The sequence below is a fragment of the Rhea americana genome, unplaced genomic scaffold (assembly GCF_003343005.1).
Source record: "Rhea americana isolate MKP2758 unplaced genomic scaffold, rheAme1 scaffold_212, whole genome shotgun sequence".
Classification (NCBI taxonomy): domain Eukaryota; kingdom Metazoa; phylum Chordata; class Aves; order Rheiformes; family Rheidae; genus Rhea; species Rhea americana.
The window spans coordinates 1,122,944-1,143,545 of record NW_028186279.1 but is presented as its reverse complement, the minus strand read 5'-3'; the positions used below and the strand labels follow the sequence as shown (position 1 = coordinate 1,143,545).

At 33.7% G+C, this 20,602-nt stretch overlaps 2 protein-coding genes across 8 annotated transcripts in view; one reads left to right on the top strand and one right to left on the bottom strand.

Moving 5' to 3' along the window:
• The window catches only part of VRK2 (VRK serine/threonine kinase 2), a 51,375-nt gene extending 50,907 nt beyond the window's left edge, over positions 1–468 (top strand). For 4 of the 6 annotated variants that reach the window (XM_085304901.1, XM_085304899.1, XM_085304900.1 and 1 more), the window contains exon 14: positions 226–468. In XM_085304901.1, coding sequence (XP_085161027.1) covers positions 226–468 — 243 coding nt within the window. The remainder of the gene's footprint in view (positions 1–225) is intronic. The other 2 variants (XR_014895837.1, XM_085304902.1) reach the window with 2 other exon arrangements.
• A 61-nt stretch (positions 469–529) lies between these two features.
• The window catches only part of FANCL (FA complementation group L), a 37,160-nt gene continuing 17,087 nt past the window's right edge, over positions 530–20,602 (bottom strand). For both annotated transcript variants that reach the window (XM_085304904.1, XM_085304905.1), the window contains 8 exons: positions 16,145–16,213; positions 5,483–5,633; positions 3,292–3,375; positions 2,593–2,638; positions 2,425–2,506; positions 1,478–1,594; positions 1,079–1,150; positions 530–583 (listed from right to left, as the gene is read on the bottom strand). In XM_085304904.1, the coding sequence (XP_085161030.1) occupies positions 548–583; positions 1,079–1,150; positions 1,478–1,594; positions 2,425–2,506; positions 2,593–2,638; positions 3,292–3,375; positions 5,483–5,633; positions 16,145–16,213 (657 nt within the window). In that variant the 3' untranslated portion in view covers positions 530–547. The remainder of the gene's footprint in view (positions 584–1,078; positions 1,151–1,477; positions 1,595–2,424; positions 2,507–2,592; positions 2,639–3,291; positions 3,376–5,482; positions 5,634–16,144; positions 16,214–20,602) is intronic.

Genomic DNA, 20,602 nt, shown 5'->3' with positions numbered 1-20,602 from the left:
ATGGAGAATTGCTGTTTCAAAGGCTAAATCATAATGCATTTAAAAGGAATAACCTTGACTAAATTCATGCAAATTCCAGAGTTAAGGCTTTGACAAAATGGCATTGCCTTCTCAGGGATAACTTCATTACCTAGATGACATCTTTGGTATCTTTGTTTTTTTTGATTCAGCTGTCACTGAAAAACTAAATTCTTTGGGTTTTGTTTGTTTGTTTTTAACCTGCAGGGAGACACTGGAAGAGATCTACCACAATTCCACTCTCAGGAAGTATTCTGGGAAGCCAAAAAGACACAAGATCAACACTTAACTACAGACAATCTAGTTTCTTCGCAAGAAACTGGATTTGACATTAATAGTTCTCATACATTCTCTAGATTTAGGCTTGCATTTCCTAGAGAAATATACTGCTACAGTATATGTATACTTATACTTCTGTTACTAATACTACTTTCCTTGAATTTTCTTTGATGCAACTGCTTCAAATGTCTTCAGTTTGCAGTGGTGTTCATATCAAGCTGTTTTTTCTTTTTTTTTTTTTTTTTTTCTTTCAGAGTTTCTTCATTGAAGACTTCAGTGTAAGGGGCTTGGAAAAGATTTTTATAAGATATTACTGTAAATACGTATCTTTTAAAAGCAAATTCTATTAAACTTTCGAAATTACACTGAGTAAGATACATATGCCATAAACTTTCTATTACACTATTTTGTAAGTGGTGGGATTCTTTGGGGATTCTTCCCCCGCCCCCTCCCCCCCCTTTTTGGGAAACTTTTTTAGTCGTTTGATATAGCCATATTAAAAAATATCAAGAAATATCATGATGTGATATTTAATTATTTGAACATTCTGGTATCTTGATAATTTGTTTCTAGTCATCTTCAGGCTCTCAGTTTCAGCATATCTGTAGTTAAGTGGTATACTGAATGTATYGGAGTCTACCTCAAAACTCTTCCTGTTTTTATTCCACAAGATAGAATTTGTGCTTTTATTTCAGGAAAGATTTTTGTTACGATTTTTGCCTTTGTCTAAGCTGCTACCCAGTGTTTAGTTCAAGTGCACATTTACATTTTATTTCCTTACCTTACTACAATATGGACATTCGCCAAAGATGACATTAAAACTCTGTCTGCTAGTAGGAAGACCTTGTAGCCACTGCAACACAAATCAGTGAATTAAAATTCACATTTGTTTTCTATCAAATTTACAAATGSCCTATCCACCAGAGGTTCTTGCAAATAGAGTTCATTTGATAAATATCTTACAATATCTTATCTATCTTACAAGATTCTGTACAACCACAAATTGAGGCAAGTTCCTCTCCAGTGAACTTACTGGGTTAGAAGACAAACAAATTGCTAGAAAAATTATTGCACTTCCTCAAAGGATTTTGCTTCAACTGAAATTTTAACTGTGCAGCACTTATTTCTGGGATCTGTAAGTAGCAGCTAAGCGAGTTTGTCCCGTTAACAACTCTTTTACCTCGTACAGGCAAGCCTGATGAAAAGGCCGTCCACATCGAGGATCATCACACACCTGATCTGGAATAGTGCCATCAAGTCGATAGGCATAGCAGATTCCACAGTCCTTAGTAAAATCCTTAAAACACAACATGTTTTAGTTTACAGTAGAAGTGAAAGGAAAAGAGAGGACTGGTGACACATCATAGTATCCTTTCTGTAAGTCAGTGCTCACATATAGAAATGTGTTTGGCTCTTTTTCGGTCTGCAATTTGTATTAGTTGGAATAACTAAACATTTTTGCCTTCAAGTATATGTTTACATCATTATGAAGAGTAAGATTAGTTTTAAGATGTGCAAGCCTTTGCTAGGTTTTATCTTCTCACTAAATTATGTCCAATCTGACAAGCATTTAATACTTCTGGGCCTCAGTTTCTTTTCCTTTATTATAGACAATGATTTGTCATTACATTTGGACGTTAGACACGAGACCTCACAGTCAGATACTAATTTAAAAATTTCACAAGTGAAATCAAGTTAGTAATCCAGTGCTACAGCATTGTCAAAAATTAATTCCAAGTTTGTTTGAAATGCAGCAGTATTTGCATGGCCTCTTGTCCCCTCTAAGCTGCTCTACCTAATTAGAACTTTAAGTCATCAACATCCATAACAGAATGTTTGGATTTTCCACATCTCATTAGCTACTCTGGAACTTCCTCTTTCCCTTTTAATAGCAGTAAGGCCATTAATAACAGGCTTCACTATGAAGGCCACAGGAAAGTGTGCACCTCTAATCAAAGGTTAACAAGCTCTGACAATGGTTGCTTGAAGTTCAGAAGTCCTTACGACAATATATTAATCCAATTGCCTCTATTCTGAGTCTCTTACTGGCAGTTATAAAGTGACCATTTAAATTTTACTTATTCAGAAATAACAACTGATCATTAACAAAAAAAGCAACTTACTTACACTTTTTTCTAACACAGCACGAGATGGAAAATCAATTTCTAAGATGTCTTTCAAGTTTTGTAATAAGCTGATTTCTGGATCCCTGCAAGTTATGGAGGGATGAAAAAGTCAACGCTAGGAGCAACAAATACAGTTTTAATTTCAAACGTTATTATTAAGGATGCTTACCACAAGTGCATGCTGTTGTTCAGCTTAATTCTCAAAGGATTAACCACTGCAAACAATGTAGATAAACTGTTAGAGCATCTTGGGATCCCTTCTCCTCCCAGTTCCACCTCTTACACTTCAGTGCAAAAGAGAAAGATTGCAGCTATTGTAACTACTACAAGTTGCCTTGTAACTATTTAAGGCACCTAAGTCCATGACTGTGCTTAGTGATTAGTTTTGGAAATTCATTACTCGTAACATTTAAAACATCATACTGTTGAAGATATGATCTCATTTCCCTTAAGGAGCTCATAAAAAGCTGTGTGAAACCAAAGTGATATACTTCAGAAATATTTCTAAACATTATTAGGGCGTGTGAGGTGGATTTTTTAAACATTAAAAAAATAAACATGATTGGGTAATCATCTGTGTGAACATCTGTAAGACACAGGATTCCCTCTAAATTGTGCTAGAAAAGCACTAGGGAAAAAAAAAGGTGACTCATGAATTAACACAGTAAAAGAGCATGCCTTGAATTTAACTTGTGGGGAAAAAAAAAAAAGTCTACTCTCTGAAACTCCTTTATAGTTTCAGCTTAATAATTTCTGGCTCTTTAAGTAAAGCTTATCCCCAGAGACTGATACAGCTTAGACTAGCATCTGCTTACCAGAGATTAGATTATGAAAGAGAAATGAATGGTATATATATCTGCTGCCTTACCGTGATCTGCTCCAAGGAAACAACACTCAGGAAGCATGTTTGGATGCCTAGGATCTACCTCTATGTTTACTGAAACATTGTTCCCTACAATGAGAAAGCAAATAAATGATGTGCAGTCACAGAGAGATGTTCAAGATCTGTTTACAAACTGAAATATTAACTTGCTTAACAGTTTTAAAATATTTAATTCAGGTTGTGTTTCATTACTACAAAAAATGAAAAAGTTGAAAGGTATCTGACTTAATTGTACAAAGTATCAGTATATACGCTAAGTATTTCAATAGACTGTAATGAAAAATAGCAAGTGATTAAAATATTTGCCAGTCTTGCATTGCTGAGAGACTAGTCTTAACCTTAAGATTTCCATTTCTGAATAATCAAACTCAAGCTACGTGACACAATCAATTTGAAATCTTAAGTGATTTTGTAAAATAGTACAGATGTTAATTCCTCATCATCTTTTATAGTCAAAAATAATAGGACAAAAGTGATATTAAGCAGTAAAATACATCCCCTCTACAGCATACTCCTGGACTGAGCAAGCAGTGGCATGTTTTTGAAACCGCAAACTTCATGCATATATATATATATATATATATATATATATATATATATATATATATATATATATATATATATATGTATATTTGAATATACATATATATATATATATTTTAAAAGGATAGCACATCATCAAATCCTCCTCAGGATTTGCTATTCAAAAGGAGTAAGCAGCTCAAAAAGTGTTCTGGAAGATTTAAAAACTCACAGCAAATACTCTAAATGAYAATCAGTTTGTGAAATTAACAGCTCTGTAAAGCTTGCTCCCTTTGAAGGGAAAATAATAACCCTTCAGTGTTCAAAGTGTCTTTCAAGGGCACACCTCTATCACAGGTGCATGTTCTTTTTCACAAGAGATGACCTGGTTCCGGGATCTGAACTACCTTTTGGATTGTCTGTTTCTTAGAACCAAAGTTCCTGGTCAGTCACTCTTCTAGCCAGAAAGATCCACATCCTAGTTCTTAGAGTGGAAGGACCAAGTGGCCTGGAAGTCAGTCCTGCCTGCATTTTGATCGATTAATACAATGAGAATGAACGAAATCAGAAAGTCTAGTCCTAACTGAAGGTTATCTGTGACCCACAACAAAGGACTGTGAGCTTTCCATCATCCTCCTGGGGTGTGAYGTGAGGAACCTTTGGGGCTTCTCTTTCCTTTTCGTAGGCCTTTTATTCAAAGCACAGCAGAATGGAGACAGAGCTGCGCTGACCGTGCAAAAAGATTTCTGCTGGACCCATGACACTGTAGCCGACTCTCAACTTCTCTCCCTCCTTGCCCTTCCTGCCGCTCCCAGGACTGCCAAAGAAGGAGCAGCCTCAGAACAAAACTAGCTCCTTTCCTTCCTCACTCCGCAGGCAATCAGTCTTTCTGCAGTCTTTCAGGCGAGGTCTACTTTTGTCCATTGCATGTTCTCAGATTTCTACAACAAACTTCTGACATTTGGGGCTTAAGCTGAAAATCTTCTTGCAAAGATGATAACGTTTGCCCCTGTATCTTTGACCTCTGACAGTGGCAAGTTTCTCCTTTGCAAGCACAAGACTCCTTATTCTTCATATTAAGACCTTAAAATGCCACGCATCACCATATGAATTAAGGTTCTTTTTCAGCTGGTTAACACTGTATGCCTCTGATTTCCTCTTTTTCCTCCTCTCATTTCTTTGTCCTTTCCACATGACTCCTTTAACCCTTTTKCTCCATCTTGACTGTACTCTAACTCTTCTTTCACTCTTTCAGGACAGATTAATCTGAAGTGATATTCTTTTGAAAAATCTGTAACTGGTGAGAGAATGAGATGGGGATTTTTTTAGAGCTGTTTTTATAGGTTCTGACTTTCTGGAGTTATAGAAGTCCTCGACTTTGACACTTACGTGTTCATAATTTTCAAATACACAAGATTTCTTCTATAGGAACTTTCATTTTATATTTAACATTGTAAAATTGAATTTGATTTCCTAAGGAAATTCTGCATTCTGTGGAAGGATAATCTTTTATACACAGTAGAGAGTTTGGCTTTTTACTGTTTTCAAGTGCAATCTTTAATTTTCCTAATTCAAATAGGCACAATTTTAAAGCAAAACAGCACTATGACTTTTACTTCTAAAATTCCTTGTATTTATTCTAATCTGTTCATACCTATTGCAATTCTTCTTGTTGTGGCACTCCGTGTGGGATTTTCTGGTTCAAGTACCCATGTATTCCCATCTATTTCATCCATAGCATCCCAGAACCCTCTCAGTGATTCTAATGCTRCCAAGAACTGGTTATGAATGTCTGTTAAGGAGTTCTAAGAAAAGAAGAAATTCCAACAAATTTTACATAGGTATCTACCTACAGCAATACAGAATAATCAAAACCAAAAATGTAGGTCATTTTACAAGTGTCAAAACCCAGTACATACACAATTATGATATATATTATCATACAGAAAATGTTAATCTTCACATAATAATAAAGCATTTTTAATTCAAACAACAGAAATTAGTACCAATAAATACTCTGGTCAGATTTCTAACATACATAAATACACCACACCTGGAGTTGATAGTTTTGTATTCTTTTTCAGAAAACTGTAACTTGTAACATAAACTACTGTACAATGCAAGTAAAAATCACCATTATCTGTTATTAAACTTCTGAGTTTGTCCTCCTGATGAGTGATTATTACAGTGATTCCTACTTCAGGATGGTCTTGACAGAAAAATGCACCATATTGTTCATCACCTTGGCAAAAACGAACAACACAAATAAGAGTTGATTGTTCCAGTCACAGAATAGATTCTATCACAATTATTTTACTTTTAAGATGTTTACTTTAAAATAATTAAGATATACGAAAATTATGCTTTCAGGACTGTGTTATCCTTCATGCCTGACTCTTAACACAGGAAAAGTAGAAATCCTGCGATAAAATAAATCCAGAATGAGGAGGAAAGGTTAGAAAGCTTGCAGCTGACATGACTTCTGCCATTTGAGAAGTTAATTTTGCACCGTTTAGCACAGAGGACAATCTGGACATCATTCCTGTAAATGCAAATACATTTACAAACAATACTGCTATTCCAGTAATGCCTTAATGGTATTAAAGAAGAAGAAATACATTTTGCTATTGCTAGCTTAAACATATATACAGCACTTACTGAATTTTAAAATTTGAAACAATATGGTCTGATAGCTTTGATCCAAGGCAATATTATAAAAGACTCTGTATATATGGGAAGAAGTATCTTTTTGGACTGACCACTTCAATAATATATTGAGGAGAAAAGTACTAGATAACTATCACAACTTAAAACATTTTTGTCTCTGCTTCAGCTGAGCAACAATGCAAGGGTACCAAATGGCAATACCTAGAAATAGCCACACAATTAAAATAGATTTTTTTTAAAAAAATAAATAAGCTAAGAAATATAACCTAACGATGTCATCATCTCAGAATTAAGCACTACAAAAACAGATACATAGCATTAAATTTCAAGTCATCTAAATATGGCAACAGATAAAAGGAGAAACCATGCAATAATCAGAACTCAAGGCACTTCAATATTTGAGGCGGGATTGGTGGAATCAGAAAAATCTATGATTAACAGGACAATATATAGGGCAATAATTCAAAAGCGATGTTTTGAAAATCATCACTGATCAAAAAAGTAGTACCTGTTTCTAAAGGAAAAGACTAAGTACAAAAAACACTCAAGAGCAAAGTTAACTTTCCAGACGCAGATGTGCAGAGGGTACAATAGATGACTATCAATTTAGGGAACAAGGAGGAGGTGAAAGAAGGTGAAGAATGCAAAAGGAGGAAAGAGATGAGTTTTGTTTGGAGTTATAGAGGCTTTGAGTTGAAGGAAGCTTGAATCTGATATAAGCAGCAGAGGAATTTGGAACTGTCATGAGTAGATGAGGAGGAGAATAAGAAGCAGTGAGAATGTGGCTTCATATGGATAGATGAAGCTAAGACAGGAAAAAGTGAAGGTGTCAAGAAATGAGAAAAAAGACGGTAGTGAAGGAAGGTTAAGTAGGAAAAAAAGGTGGTTTCAAGACAAAAAAAAGTGGTTTGTAGTCTCAAAACTAGAAGAACGTTTGGGAGTACTGAAAGATATTTTGAAATCATTTATCCAGAACATAACTAAGAATGTATGAGTAAAAAGCACGAGGAATAAGGGACAATTGAGAAGACTTTTTTTGATTACAATAAAGAGATCATAAAGTACATTTCAAAACAAAAATAAAATGGTGTAACAAGGGCCACATTTCATATATCTTTGGGGCATGAAACAAGTTCTTGGGGCCAAAACTAAAAAGCAAATTGAATTATCAGTTCTTAAAGAGCTATTTTTTTAATATATACTCACAAATATACCCGAAATGGTTTTCCTTAATCATTTGTAATTATTTTCTTCCTTTCTCACATGAACAAAAAGGAGAAGCAAATTAYATAAATACTTTCACATGAAGAAATATGTTTTTGTATGTGATATATTTTAATATTTTATACATACATATTTTAGAAAGAAGTGGTGTAGCTTAGAAATAAAATGTTACATGTTACATTTTTCCTGCTGTTATTAAATTATATTAAAGTAGGAAAGCACTTAAGCAGAAAAGTGTGAATACTGCCAATTTCAAAATGTAACGCTTATTATCTTTAAAAGCGTTTTGTTACTTTTATAATACCTGAAGTGATATAATAGTGTCAGTCACTTAACCACATCTTAGAGTATAATATCTTCATCTTAAGTACTATTATTTCCAGTATTTTAATAATTTTCACAGAGTCCTGAAATGTGATCTTTTGTGCTCTGATGACACTTAAATTAATAGCATAATTTTCTGGTACTTGCAACAGTTGCTTTCCATTTTGATTTTTTACATTTTTCTATATCACATACAGATAAATCCTCTAATAATCATTTTTATCTTTATCTTTCGGGAATTCAAAGGGTTTCACTAGAAAAAAGAAACATCAAGGGATTATAACCCACAGATAAGTTTTAAAATCCAATTAATTTTAATACTAATTGTAATTTTTCAATGATGTTCCTTTAAAAGGTAGTTAAATCTTTTTTTTAAATGCACTGTTCATTTGATCTTATTTGCACGCTTCATTGATGTTGCCAGCTGTCTCCTTCTATATACATAAATGCATCTATAGCTATTTAAATACATCACATGCTTGTCATGCAAATCATAAAAACGATAGTATTCCTTTTTATTTGATTAACCAGCTAATTTTTGGTCCTTCCCCAACATTGTTTTTTTTTAAAAGACTGCTATCAATGTTCTTTTTGTCTGCACTACACCAAGATACTTGTTAATAATGTCAAAGAACACATACTGTCTTCTTGGTAACCTTTGTACAATTGCAGTAGGTTTTGTATGAAATTTGTCAAATATTCTTTGAAAAATAAGACATTCATAATCAAATATATCATTACTGACTGCCTACCTGACTCTAGAAACCATTAGCAGAAATAAACTGGTTATTCCATCTTCTGTAATTACTAGCTTTCTGTGCCCATTACACAAAGTACACGTTACAAGAACATAAAGAACACTGTGGCATTCCATCTCTTGTAACAACTTAAAGCAAAATGAAGATTTAATCTATATCTTGCTTGTTATTTCTAAGTATAAAGGACGCTGACAAGATCAGCTGCCCATATGAGTAGTAATTAGTAGCTAGCATAAGCTAGGAAATATTAGCATTAAAGCAGTCACAAAATCTTAATGTCGCTCTTTTGTGCAAAAGGATTTCACATCTTTCCTGCTTAATCACATACTATTTTTCACATGGGATCATTGACATTTATTGCATTGGCTGGAAAGTGATCTCTCTGCAACTATGTTGCCCCCAATCCCCAGASTGATACAGGTTATAAAGCCAGTGGACAAGGCACTAGGTGTAGTCCAAGCTGGAAGACTGCATGTAATTCTAAGTAGGCCTTCTCAAGAAAACAAACTGCAGTTGGCACAAAGGAAATATCTCTAAGATGAGGAACGGAGAGTGAATCATTAGAAAAGATCGAAGCAGTTGTATTCAGATAAGGAAAGTGGTGGATTATCATCCAGAGGTACACAGCAGTATACCAAGCACCTAGAGCTTGGGCCAGCAGGAACCCACAGGAGGGCATCGCTGGAGCAGGTGCCTCACCACCACAGCGCAGAGGGTCTGGAAAGGCCTTCCAGTCCCAGGACRCTTCACTGCTTTCAAGAGCGAGTTTGAGAGTTTCTGACAGAGAGGTACTGCATGACCAACTGATCAAATTCCCTTCAGCTCTCCTTAATAATCACTGCAGCAACCGAGCTGCCCAAAACCATGAATGAGTTTATCCTAAAAATGCACTTTCAGATCAGATGGCATCATTCTAAATTTTCAAATGGGGAAAAAATGAGACACTGGAAAAATGTTAGTTTGGAATACTCAGCTTGAGGTCTCTCATCTGGCTTTTAAGAGAACAACGTATTTATTGCAGCATCATGTTCAGTGACCATAGTCACAGCTGTGAATGCTCAAGACTTCACATTTTTCAGATTTGAAGTTGGGAGYGTAGAAAATGAGGACTACAATTAGTGATCGCTTGTGAGAATGCAGTGTAAGTAACTCTCTGCACTGACAGTTTTCTCTGTCTGCAAAGCATCTTTTTTTCAGGCATCAAAGTGCTAGGGCCACTAGTGCAAAGTGCCAAGGCTCTATGTCTACGAGGCAAAAATCTGGTATATACCGATACAAGACACACTGATATAGTCTGAATACCAATTCTGTGTTCATTTGGAGGGTTATGAATCTGTGATCTTAGCTTCTGAAAATAGGTGTTTGCAGAGACTGGGTTAAAATTGTTATTTTATAAAAAAAGTAGCGTAAACATATCAACTTTCACCTGATTTATCAGCAGCATGAGAAAAACTTGATCAAACTGCTTCTTTTTGTGCTATCAGATGATATCTTCCTCTTTTAATGTCAACAGCTAGAGGAGATGAAGCACAAATTTTGGTCAGCAAAAATCAGATATGCTAGATATCAAGGTTTTGAGCTGAATATACTCCATTTGTGGCAGCTCTTGCTGCTCTTTACCCTGAAACCTCTTACTTTCTGCCTCTCTCCAGACTGGCCTCATCCTATCTCCTTGTCTACCAGTGAAGAGCCTCACRTGTAGCCTTGCAGCATTTTTGTTCCCACTTCTATCCTTTCCACTCTCATCTCCATCTCATCACTGGTAACTTCTCATGCCAATTCCTTCTGTCTCCTATTACTTTATTCCAATATCAAACATTTTCCCAAGTTTACCCCCATTGCTCTATAATACTCAGTTCATCAATCACTTAAATTTAAGTTAAACTATTTCCTTCAATTAAAAGAATAAGCAACTGAAAGAAAGTCAGCAATAGAGACTGGAAAGAATAAAGAAAAAGTCTTTATGAGTCTGGGACTGCCATGAAAACCACTAAAATCTTCAGTAACTTTTTAAAAGTGATAACATACATACATGGTAAAACATGGTAACATTCCTGCCAAATTTCAAACACTCCTTCCAAATGCTGGATGGACTAAATATTAATCAAATGGCAGAAAGAATGTTTTATGCAGTAAATTTTATTCAAGTTTATTTTTAAATAGAATTATAATATGATTTTATCTTTATTCTGAGAAAAATAGTTTTGCTAAAATTTTTCTTAAAAGTCTTGCCTAATACAAAATTTGATTATCCTTTGAAATTTGGCAAAATTGAAACTACTGCAGAGCTTCCAAAAGGAAAAGGTCAATTAACCTAACTATAGGCGCTGTTACCTGCCTGCCCTTTAAGCAGTCTTAAAAATGGAATAAATAGCTAGCAAGTTGAAGGAATTCACAGTTGTCATAAAATTGGGAAGAATTTCAAACACCTAAGACCATAGAAAATAAGAGGACATTTACGACACAATTATAAAATGAATACAAATGCAAAAGAAAACAGGATTGAGGATWAAAAAAACCCCTAGAATTTAATGATATCTAAAGGAACTGATATGATAATTAATAATGTATGAATTAACATGTAATATGCCAGTGAAAATTTAGATTACCAAAACAAATAATGGAGCAAGACACAACAGTTTCTGCACAAGTCTAGCAAACTATGCCAAAAATGCTTCTCAAAAGATATATATATATATAAGAAACACAGTATTTAGTACTGTTAAAGATTGTTGGGGGAAGAAGGGTTAAAGAAAGCGTCAAGATTTATTTCGAAAAAGAGAACTTTTCTTTTAGAAAACAGAAAGCGCTCTCTCATATTATGTACAGATGTTAGAGACTATGAAATATATCAGTAGTTCTAACTTATAATTAATCTACTATTATTAACATAAATTTACAAAAGCAGCTTCTCCTACATAAATTGTCATGAAAATACTATTTTGAATTATAAATATCCTCTACCAGAACTACCCTGCACCTATTGAGGGCAATTGCAAAAAAAAAAAAAACATGGTATTTCTGGTATCAGTATGATCAGAATTTCACATCAGATCTCTACAACTTCTAAAAAAGGAGTCTCATACACGTGCACATTTATGGTTTTAGTATAAAAAGACACATGATAGTGTTACTAATACAGAGATTTATAAAAGAAATTCTAAGGAATTTCATATAGATGGGCTGCTGAATCTACACTCTTCTATCCAAGAAATCTTAGTTTCTGAAGCTATACTAATTAGACTTAAAAAATACATCCCTAATCCCTGCATAAAATAAAATATGCTGAAAGGCAGGAATTAGGGATGTATTTTTTAAGTCTAATTAGTATAGCTTAGCTTCTACTAATGGAATTTCTGCTGAAAAGAATTGACATGAAATTTGGAAACTACACTTGCCCTTGTTTAATTCTTCCTTCTTAATTTGTACTCCGCTGGTGACAAATTGCTAAGAGCAGCCCTGTTGGTCAGAACAGACATTTCTCTGATTAATCCTTTCACAATTGGTGATTTCTTAAAGCCGTGAAGTAACTTATGTCTCTGATGAGAAGGCTAAAATTCAGTTGCCTAAACAAAACCATCAAATGCCACTTGAGATGACTTCAGATATCCAAGACAACATGACACTAGCAGTTTGATCTAAAACCAAAATGATATCCACGCTGTTCTGGAGCAGGATCTAGAAGCCAGACAAGATACTTTGAGGCATTTAAAATGCCACTAGATGTTTATGATTAGGCTACTGAACAGCTCCCAAGGAGATGAATGCTCCAACGCCACAAGTTCTCTGTGGATATGGTATAGATACAGAATTCCTCACCTCATAATATTTCCTCACCTTTTGCAGATTTGCCACAAATACAGATTTGGATGGACATTCATATATATTTATTTCAAGATACAACCGAACTCCAAGGAGGAAAAAGTCSCTTTTATAGTCAAAAGTTTACTCCTACTCATTCTCTGTCTTAGAAGGAAGACATTTGTGGCAATTGTATTCACTTAAACATTAATGTTGCCACTGCAAAATGATACCTGTTTCACTATTCTGAATTTGGCAATGTTCACATACGAGATTTCAAGCACATATTCAGACCCATTAAAATATAAAAGTGTATCATAAAGTTAACAGTTAAAARACTTGGAAGAAAATACAAGTCATAATTATGGAACTGCATTGCAATATATATTCAAGAAACTCTACTAAGAGGTATTAGGAAAATCATACCTATTAACCTGTAAACATCAGCCTACTGTAGGTAGACAGAATACAATTTAATAAAGYGAACAGTTGTTGGCTGGCAAAGGCCAGCCTGTATCATCTAAACAATGTATGATTCTTCAAATATGTTTGAACTACTGTTTATTTCTCACAAACTTAAGTTTTACAATTTGCCTCCTGCTTAGCAAACTGAAAGAGAACATTCTGTAATCTTTATAAAGTTTCTTGTCAACTATCTCCACTTTTTGTATTGATAGATATGTAGAAAGCTGAGGCCTGTGAAACTCCTTTGCATAACCCCCCCCAACTATGATTAATTTTATTGTGTTCCTACCAAAATAACTGCAATATCATCCATACACTATACCTTCTGAATGTTATATTATTGCTTCGTTGCTGGCTGGCTGCATGACCTCATTAGTCATTAATTTCCACTCTCATGACCTTCATGTACCAAACCAGGTGGGCAGTGGGCAGTATAGAAACAATACCCTGATGTGAGGGCACCAGAATGTAGATGTACTGAATCTGCTAAACTATGCTTACAGTATATGCTAAAATGTGGAGACAGCAAATTTATCAGGTTATTTAGAAAAAGAATGTAAGTGAAATAAGTAGATGTTCTTGCACTTGTCATTGAGAAGCACTCTGCATTTATTTGGCACTTATAACTGTAGCAGCAGCAGCATTGCCCTTGGTGCTGATTTCTTACTACTCTAAAATGTCTCCTCTGAGCCAGAATACACTGGCTGTTGCTGATCATGCTGTGAGACACCTGCACTGGCTACTAGGCTTGTCATGACGCACAAAACCCTACCATCTTCAGCTTGACATTGTGCAAGTTATAATTATTCATCCAAATGAATATGTCAGAGCAGCAGCAGCAGACCTCTCATCAGAGCAAAAGAAAAATACATCAAAACATTATCAACCCAGCAGGAAGACAGGGACCATAAGGAAAATTACCCATTTTTAATATGGATGCCATAAAGCCATGTCTATTATTATACTAAAAAAAACCACACACACACACACACACACACACACACACACACACACACACAATCCCTCAAGTTTAAAGTCCATAAGCACTGAAGGGAACCTGAAATAGGCAACAGCACACAGAAAAAAAAACAATCAATTATCTGAAATCTATTTATATTCTCTTTCATGGGAGTTTATATTATAATAATGCAACTGCAGGATTTTAGTTAAGTCTTGTCTTTTTTACATTAAAGGTGACCTACACATATTAAAGACTCATCAGTATCAAAACTTCATGTAATTCTAAGTAGTAGATATGTAAAGCATGTTCTCTGTCCCTTTTAGAAACCAAAATGTTCAACCACTTGAGGACCTGCTAAATTTTTCTACCAGTGGTGTTCAAGCATTTGCTATGCTTAACCCTGATTTTATCGTAGCATGAAGACTGCTCACTACAGTGATTTCCATGCATTTTGAAAACAGGAGTTTATAATAGTGAAAAACATGTAACAATTACAACACACTTTTTTCAAAGTGTCAAATTCATGACAGATAAAGTCAATTTTCAGAAAAAGGCTGTACAACTAAAGCAATTCTATCAGCATAATGCAGTTTGCTGGTATTTGGTTCAATATTATAGCAGACTGTCTGCTGCTGGAATTACTATCTTATGGTTTCAAAATAGTCTTCAGTCACTTATATACCTCTACTGCTCAAGTTTTCAAGCAGTCCACAGGTAATTCTAATTATGAAGTTTTTTTAAATCTTAAGCACTGGAATAGCCTATTTTTAACATTAGATTTTTACTAGTTTGTAACGTCAGTATTAATATATTGGCTAATATCTTTAACTTGTCAAAGAAGGTTGCTTTGTATTATGTTTTTAAGTACATTTTATTAAAACATAAGTCCAATTGATAACTTTAAACTTACTAACAGTAAATTCAGAGAGGCAACTACTTTCAAGGAGATGTAAAATGCTGCTAATTGGATGCAACATATATTGCAAGGCTGTGAAATTAATAAAATAATAACGTTAAAAATATGTATCAAGTTAGAAATAATATTTAAAATCCTGCTTGTATTATATGGATTCCAGTACAAGCTAGGGGAAAAAAAAAAATCTAAATTGCCACAAACCATACTAAAGAATCAAAAATTACAAGTAAAACTACATATGGAAATAAATATATTTTTCATTTGTAATAATCCATTCCTGCAGTTACTTCCTCAAGCCCTCATACTGAAGTGATCTGAGATGGTACACAAAATGTAGAGCCTTGAAGTCAAAATTTTACTACCATCCTAAACTCATACTAATACAATCTTTCAGCTATGTTCCTTACACAAATTTAATATAGTAAAGATATGCTTTACTGATGGGTAGAAAACCTGGCAAGAGTTAGAATTATGAAAAGCCATCATTTATGTAAAATCCATTTTCTTGAATTAAATGAAATTAAACATCAAGTATTTTCTAGAGATAATTCAAATTAACTTGCATGTAAGTTGGCACATTTAAATCCATTTAATCAAGTACATATGCTCTATTATAGGAAGACTGATACATGAAATAATGCAAGAGACACTAAAGGCAATGGCTCTTGATTCTTCAAATTAACAATATCAGTTAAACTATGAAAACAGAACTCTATTAAATAATTTCTTGTCGCACTTTTAACTTAACTTTTATCAACTTACGGAGACTACACAGGATAACAAATTGGGGAAGTAGCTTTTCATTTTTTTTCTTTTAAGAAAAGGTCAACTTCAGAGGTACTTATTTCCTTCTCATACACACATTTTTCCTAAGAATATTATTCCTAAGAATATGACATTTCAGCAGTATGAACTGCTTCAGAGAAAAGCAGGCAGTATGAGTGCAAAACATACAACATGTAAGATACAGCTACAAGGTATGGGAAATATTTATAACTATCACAATAGATTCAGAGTTCAATTTTACTGCATTTAGATAGGCAGGTATAAAAGTGAAATAGATTACAGGAAAAAAAATGGAATTAAAAAATAAAACCCAACCCATTTGTATTAAACATCATTACCACCTACATGTCCTATCTCTTACATCCTGCAAATAAATCTCAGCGAATAGAAAAGATGCATAGTACAGCATTTTACCTGTGGCATCCAAGAAACAGCAAACTGAACAGGAAAATCCACAAGGCAATCCGGTGGTTCTGTAGGGTACTGAGGGTAGGAAAAAAAATACAGTTTTTCTTTTCTTTTTTTTTCAAATGTAATTTAAAGTGAGACTGATATTCAGCTGCCAAATTTGATAATGAAATATGAGCACTTCAAGCATCTTGAGAACTTGGTTTTCAAAAAAAAAATGTAAAGCATTTGGAAAAAAAATTATAAATGTTGATTATCATTTAAAGAAGAAATCTTCTCTTAAACTTTTTTTGTATATCAGATTTTACTAAAGGCAAGGGAATCACAGTTTCTGATGTGTTTAATGTTTTCAAAGACATACTGAAAAAAACTTTTAAAACAAAAAAGTCAAATATGTCTTGGTATCTTGACTACACCTATCTAAAAGAAGCTTAGCATTACTAATGCAAAGTTCTTACTCCTCGGTTACAGAAGAAAACTTTCCAAAAAAAACAAAAAACAAAACAAACTTTTCCAAGTCAAATTAAATTTCATTTAAGCAAGAATATTTGCTGCTATAAGTAACATTTTTTGTTTTGAAACTTAAATGTAATCAGAGTAAGCACGTACTCCTTTAGAAAGATGACCATACCCCTCCCTCTTCCAAATTAAAAATTACCAATGAGGAAAAGAAAAATAGCTGTATTAAGAATACTGATGCTATATGAAGAAGTTTGATAACTCAAAGAATGACCTCTGACTATTTGCTACACTAGTAAACTTAATGCATTTCAGCATCCTCATGTAAAGTCTGTGGAACAAATAGGTATTTTCTGAGAAATAAATTAGTCAAAGAAAAAAAAAACATTTAATTGCAAATTAATTATATCCATTTTAAGAGCAAATAACCAAAATTCTGTAAGGCTTATTGTCTCAGAAGCTGCATCTTTTAGTCCAATCCAACCTTTAGTACAATGCAACCTGTCAAATTCTAATAGTGATATGTGGCAGTTTTATATAAATTGTATCAGTATTGTATAGTATTGCATACATAACTGCCCATTCAAGCAAGTGTCATAGAGGATCTTACTTGGGAAGACACAGGAGAAAAAAGTCTCATTTTCCTCACAAAATTAAAGACTTAAGACAAAAAGGTGAAGCTTAACTATGCTTCTGCCTACAACCACTTTCCACCCAAAATAAACCCTCAGACAGTGCTACTATTTACCGACATTCTTRATTTTTAAAATGTATCTTTATTTTACACAAAATGTATTTCTGCACTAGTTAGTTTCCAATTGCTATCTATTGTAAAGAGCAAAAAAGAAATATAGCTTCCTTAGAACATCCATTCTTATTGCTTTGATTTTCTTTGATAAACTAGCAGATTTATGTATTTCACAGAAATGTCTTTAAACTTGCATTTTTTTATTTATGTTTTTTTTTTGCTAGATACCCATTTTACGAATAGAACATTTACAACTTGAATATCTTGTGCTTTACAGTTTTATCAAATTGGTGGCAGAAAAGGTAAATAACAATAACAGAGCAAGAAAACTGAAACAACTAATTTGGGCAGGAGACGGTTACAATTTAAAAATGTCTATCCACAAAAGCTGTTACAGTTTCTTTTATTCTAGTGCTGGTATGATTTTTCATGATACATACTTCAAGGCTCACATAAAGTAAACTTGTTTTCTGCATATAAAGGTATGCCTAAAACAGACTAAGACTGAACAATTATTCTGTAGGATGAGTTTTGGGACCACCAGCTACAGCAGCTTTCACCAATTATGTGCTAACTTTCCTGATAAGTAAATTCATTTTATGCACTTTTTCATAGGATGCCTTTGAACAAGTGACTGCAAACATATTCCACTAATTTTATATTATTTTTAAAGAAACCTTACAGCAATTTTTCTCTGCATTCTTAGCCAAATTTTCTGTAACAGCACAGCACAATGTTGTACTTCTGTGAACCAGCTAATTCCCMAAACTATGCATTTTTATACAGCAATAATTTTGTATGTATGTTTAGTATAATGCTTTTAACCTTACAGGATGAAATTCTATAGAAAATAAGGCGAGTGGCTCCCGAGGAAAGGGTATTATACAATACCATGACAGAGCACATCAATGACATCACACTTTATATTATGGTTCCATTCAAATATATATTTATATTAGAAATCATCCCATTATTCTTTATAACAATTTAAGCAATTATTAAAGAAAATATTTATATTTAATTTTTGAACACACCTCTAATACTATAGAGCAAAAATATTTTCCTAACCCTTCCAAACCATTCACATAATTATTGTCAAAACATCTTGTTCACTACATGAAATACAAGTTCTTGCAGTTGTCTATTGAATTTTGGGGATTTAAAATGGCAAATATTCAACCTACCTCCTAGAATTACACATATTAGTTTCTTGTGCAATAAAAAATGTAATCTGATAAATCAAAACTAATGCATTTAGTTTTATACTTTTCAAAAGGTTTTCTGAAAACTTCTCTAGGTCATTTATTAATAATGAAAGGATAAAGATATCTGGACCAAATCTTATCAACCAAACAAATTTGAAAATTCTTTCACAAAATGTAATCTGAGCATTAAGCAATATATCCTTTTATAAGGCTAAAGCTAATAATTCATTAAGTCCAAATTTTGTAGCACGTTATTTGGCAAACATACCTAACTCTACGATRCAAGCATTCTCAATAATCCCAGATTTACTTCAGTCTCACAGAATTTATTAGACACTTTGGAAATGCAGTTTATAGAGAGCAAATATCACGAAGGGACTGTTTCTGGTACAAAGAACATTAAGAGAGGGATAGCAAGTAGAAATTTTTCACAGTGCATTAAGTAAAAGTCCTCAAAATGTATCCAAACTTTAAGAAAGATAAAGAAGGAATATTTAGAGGTTTATCTGAATACATATGGTAACTTCATGAAAAAAAAATTACCAAATCATTTAGAGAAGTATTTCTTCCTGAAACCATTGTCAGCAGGCCCCAAAATTCATTTCACTGCATAGCGTGCATAAGGAGAAGGCTGAACAAACTCATCTACTAGAAAACAAATGGCGATATATGCTGGGGGGTGGGAGGGTTTAGCTCACATACCAGCCTTTTCCAAAGAAACAAAATAATATAAATAAACATACCTTTAAAAGTAAAWTAGCACAATAAATCCTGTTAAAAATACTTCAAAAAAGTCTAAGAAAGTGTTAAGACATGCACATGACTGAAAATCAAATCTCCATGTCACCAAATTTTTGKTTCACACAAGTTCTCTCTTATGGCAAGTTTAAATGCCAGACGTTCTAAAAAGGACAAACACAATTGATCGTTTCATCATAACAATCACTTGGAAAAAATGTTGATTGATGACTACTTGTTACAATAGACAAGTTGCATAATTGAGTCTTTTTATTACTTTGTATCGTTAGCTGTTAGACCTGTTGGCTTCTGCTTCTAGGAATCTCAGCTTCAGACATTTTATTACTATAAAGAAAATACACAAGTTTTTGGATAAATATAACACAGTAACCTCAATTCCCCTTATGGGAGAGTGCTAAAGTTTACCAGAGGAGACAAAGGATAAAGCACCATTCTAACTAGAATTAGGTACATGCTATTACTGAAGGAATTTGGTAAGCATGTGGCAATGCTCATGGATGCAGGAATGCTCATGGATGCAGGTTCTTACTCTGCCCTTCTGCTACAGGCAAGAGAAGCACAGTCATATAAAATCAAGCTTGAAAATCACATATACATCCAGGACAAAATACTCTGCCACCACAGTGCCTCTCAAACCTTGTTGAGGAAGTTAAGAAGCTAYATTAGGGATAAGATCAAACTTCTAGACAGCACTGACAGTGACTGGAAATCACAAGCAGACTCCTAAAATTCAGAGAGACCTATAACTAGCTACAAAAACTGTACTAGCACATTTTTCAAAAATCAGTTGAAATTGGATTTATGAAGTTCCCCAACTAAATGAACCGTTTAGCGCTAGCTTGATTACAGAAATACAACCTATATCAGGACAAGATTCTTCCTCAGGCACAGGAGACAACACGTGTGATTGGTCGCACTGACAAAAATAGAAGAATTTGTATGCAAAAAGTAGGTGTTGATAAGTTTCATTAAATTGAAGCAAAAAGATGGAAGTAGCTTTTATCATGCACTAAAGAATATGCAAGAGCACTATAAAAATCAGACCTAATTTTATTTACAAGTTTTGAAATTTCATYCTTGTAATTCAAATGAGCAATTTCATTCTAAACAACAAAAATCGATTCTTGGAAAATTCTGTCACTCTCTCTCTCTTTATTACATAATCAAGTGTTACTCCAATCTTCATTTTACATGGTTTCAGATAAGAAACTCATCCTGAGTTAGAAACACAACAGCAAATTTTAAACGACTAAAAAGAGGATGTAAGACAAAATTTAAAAAAGGAAAATTCCA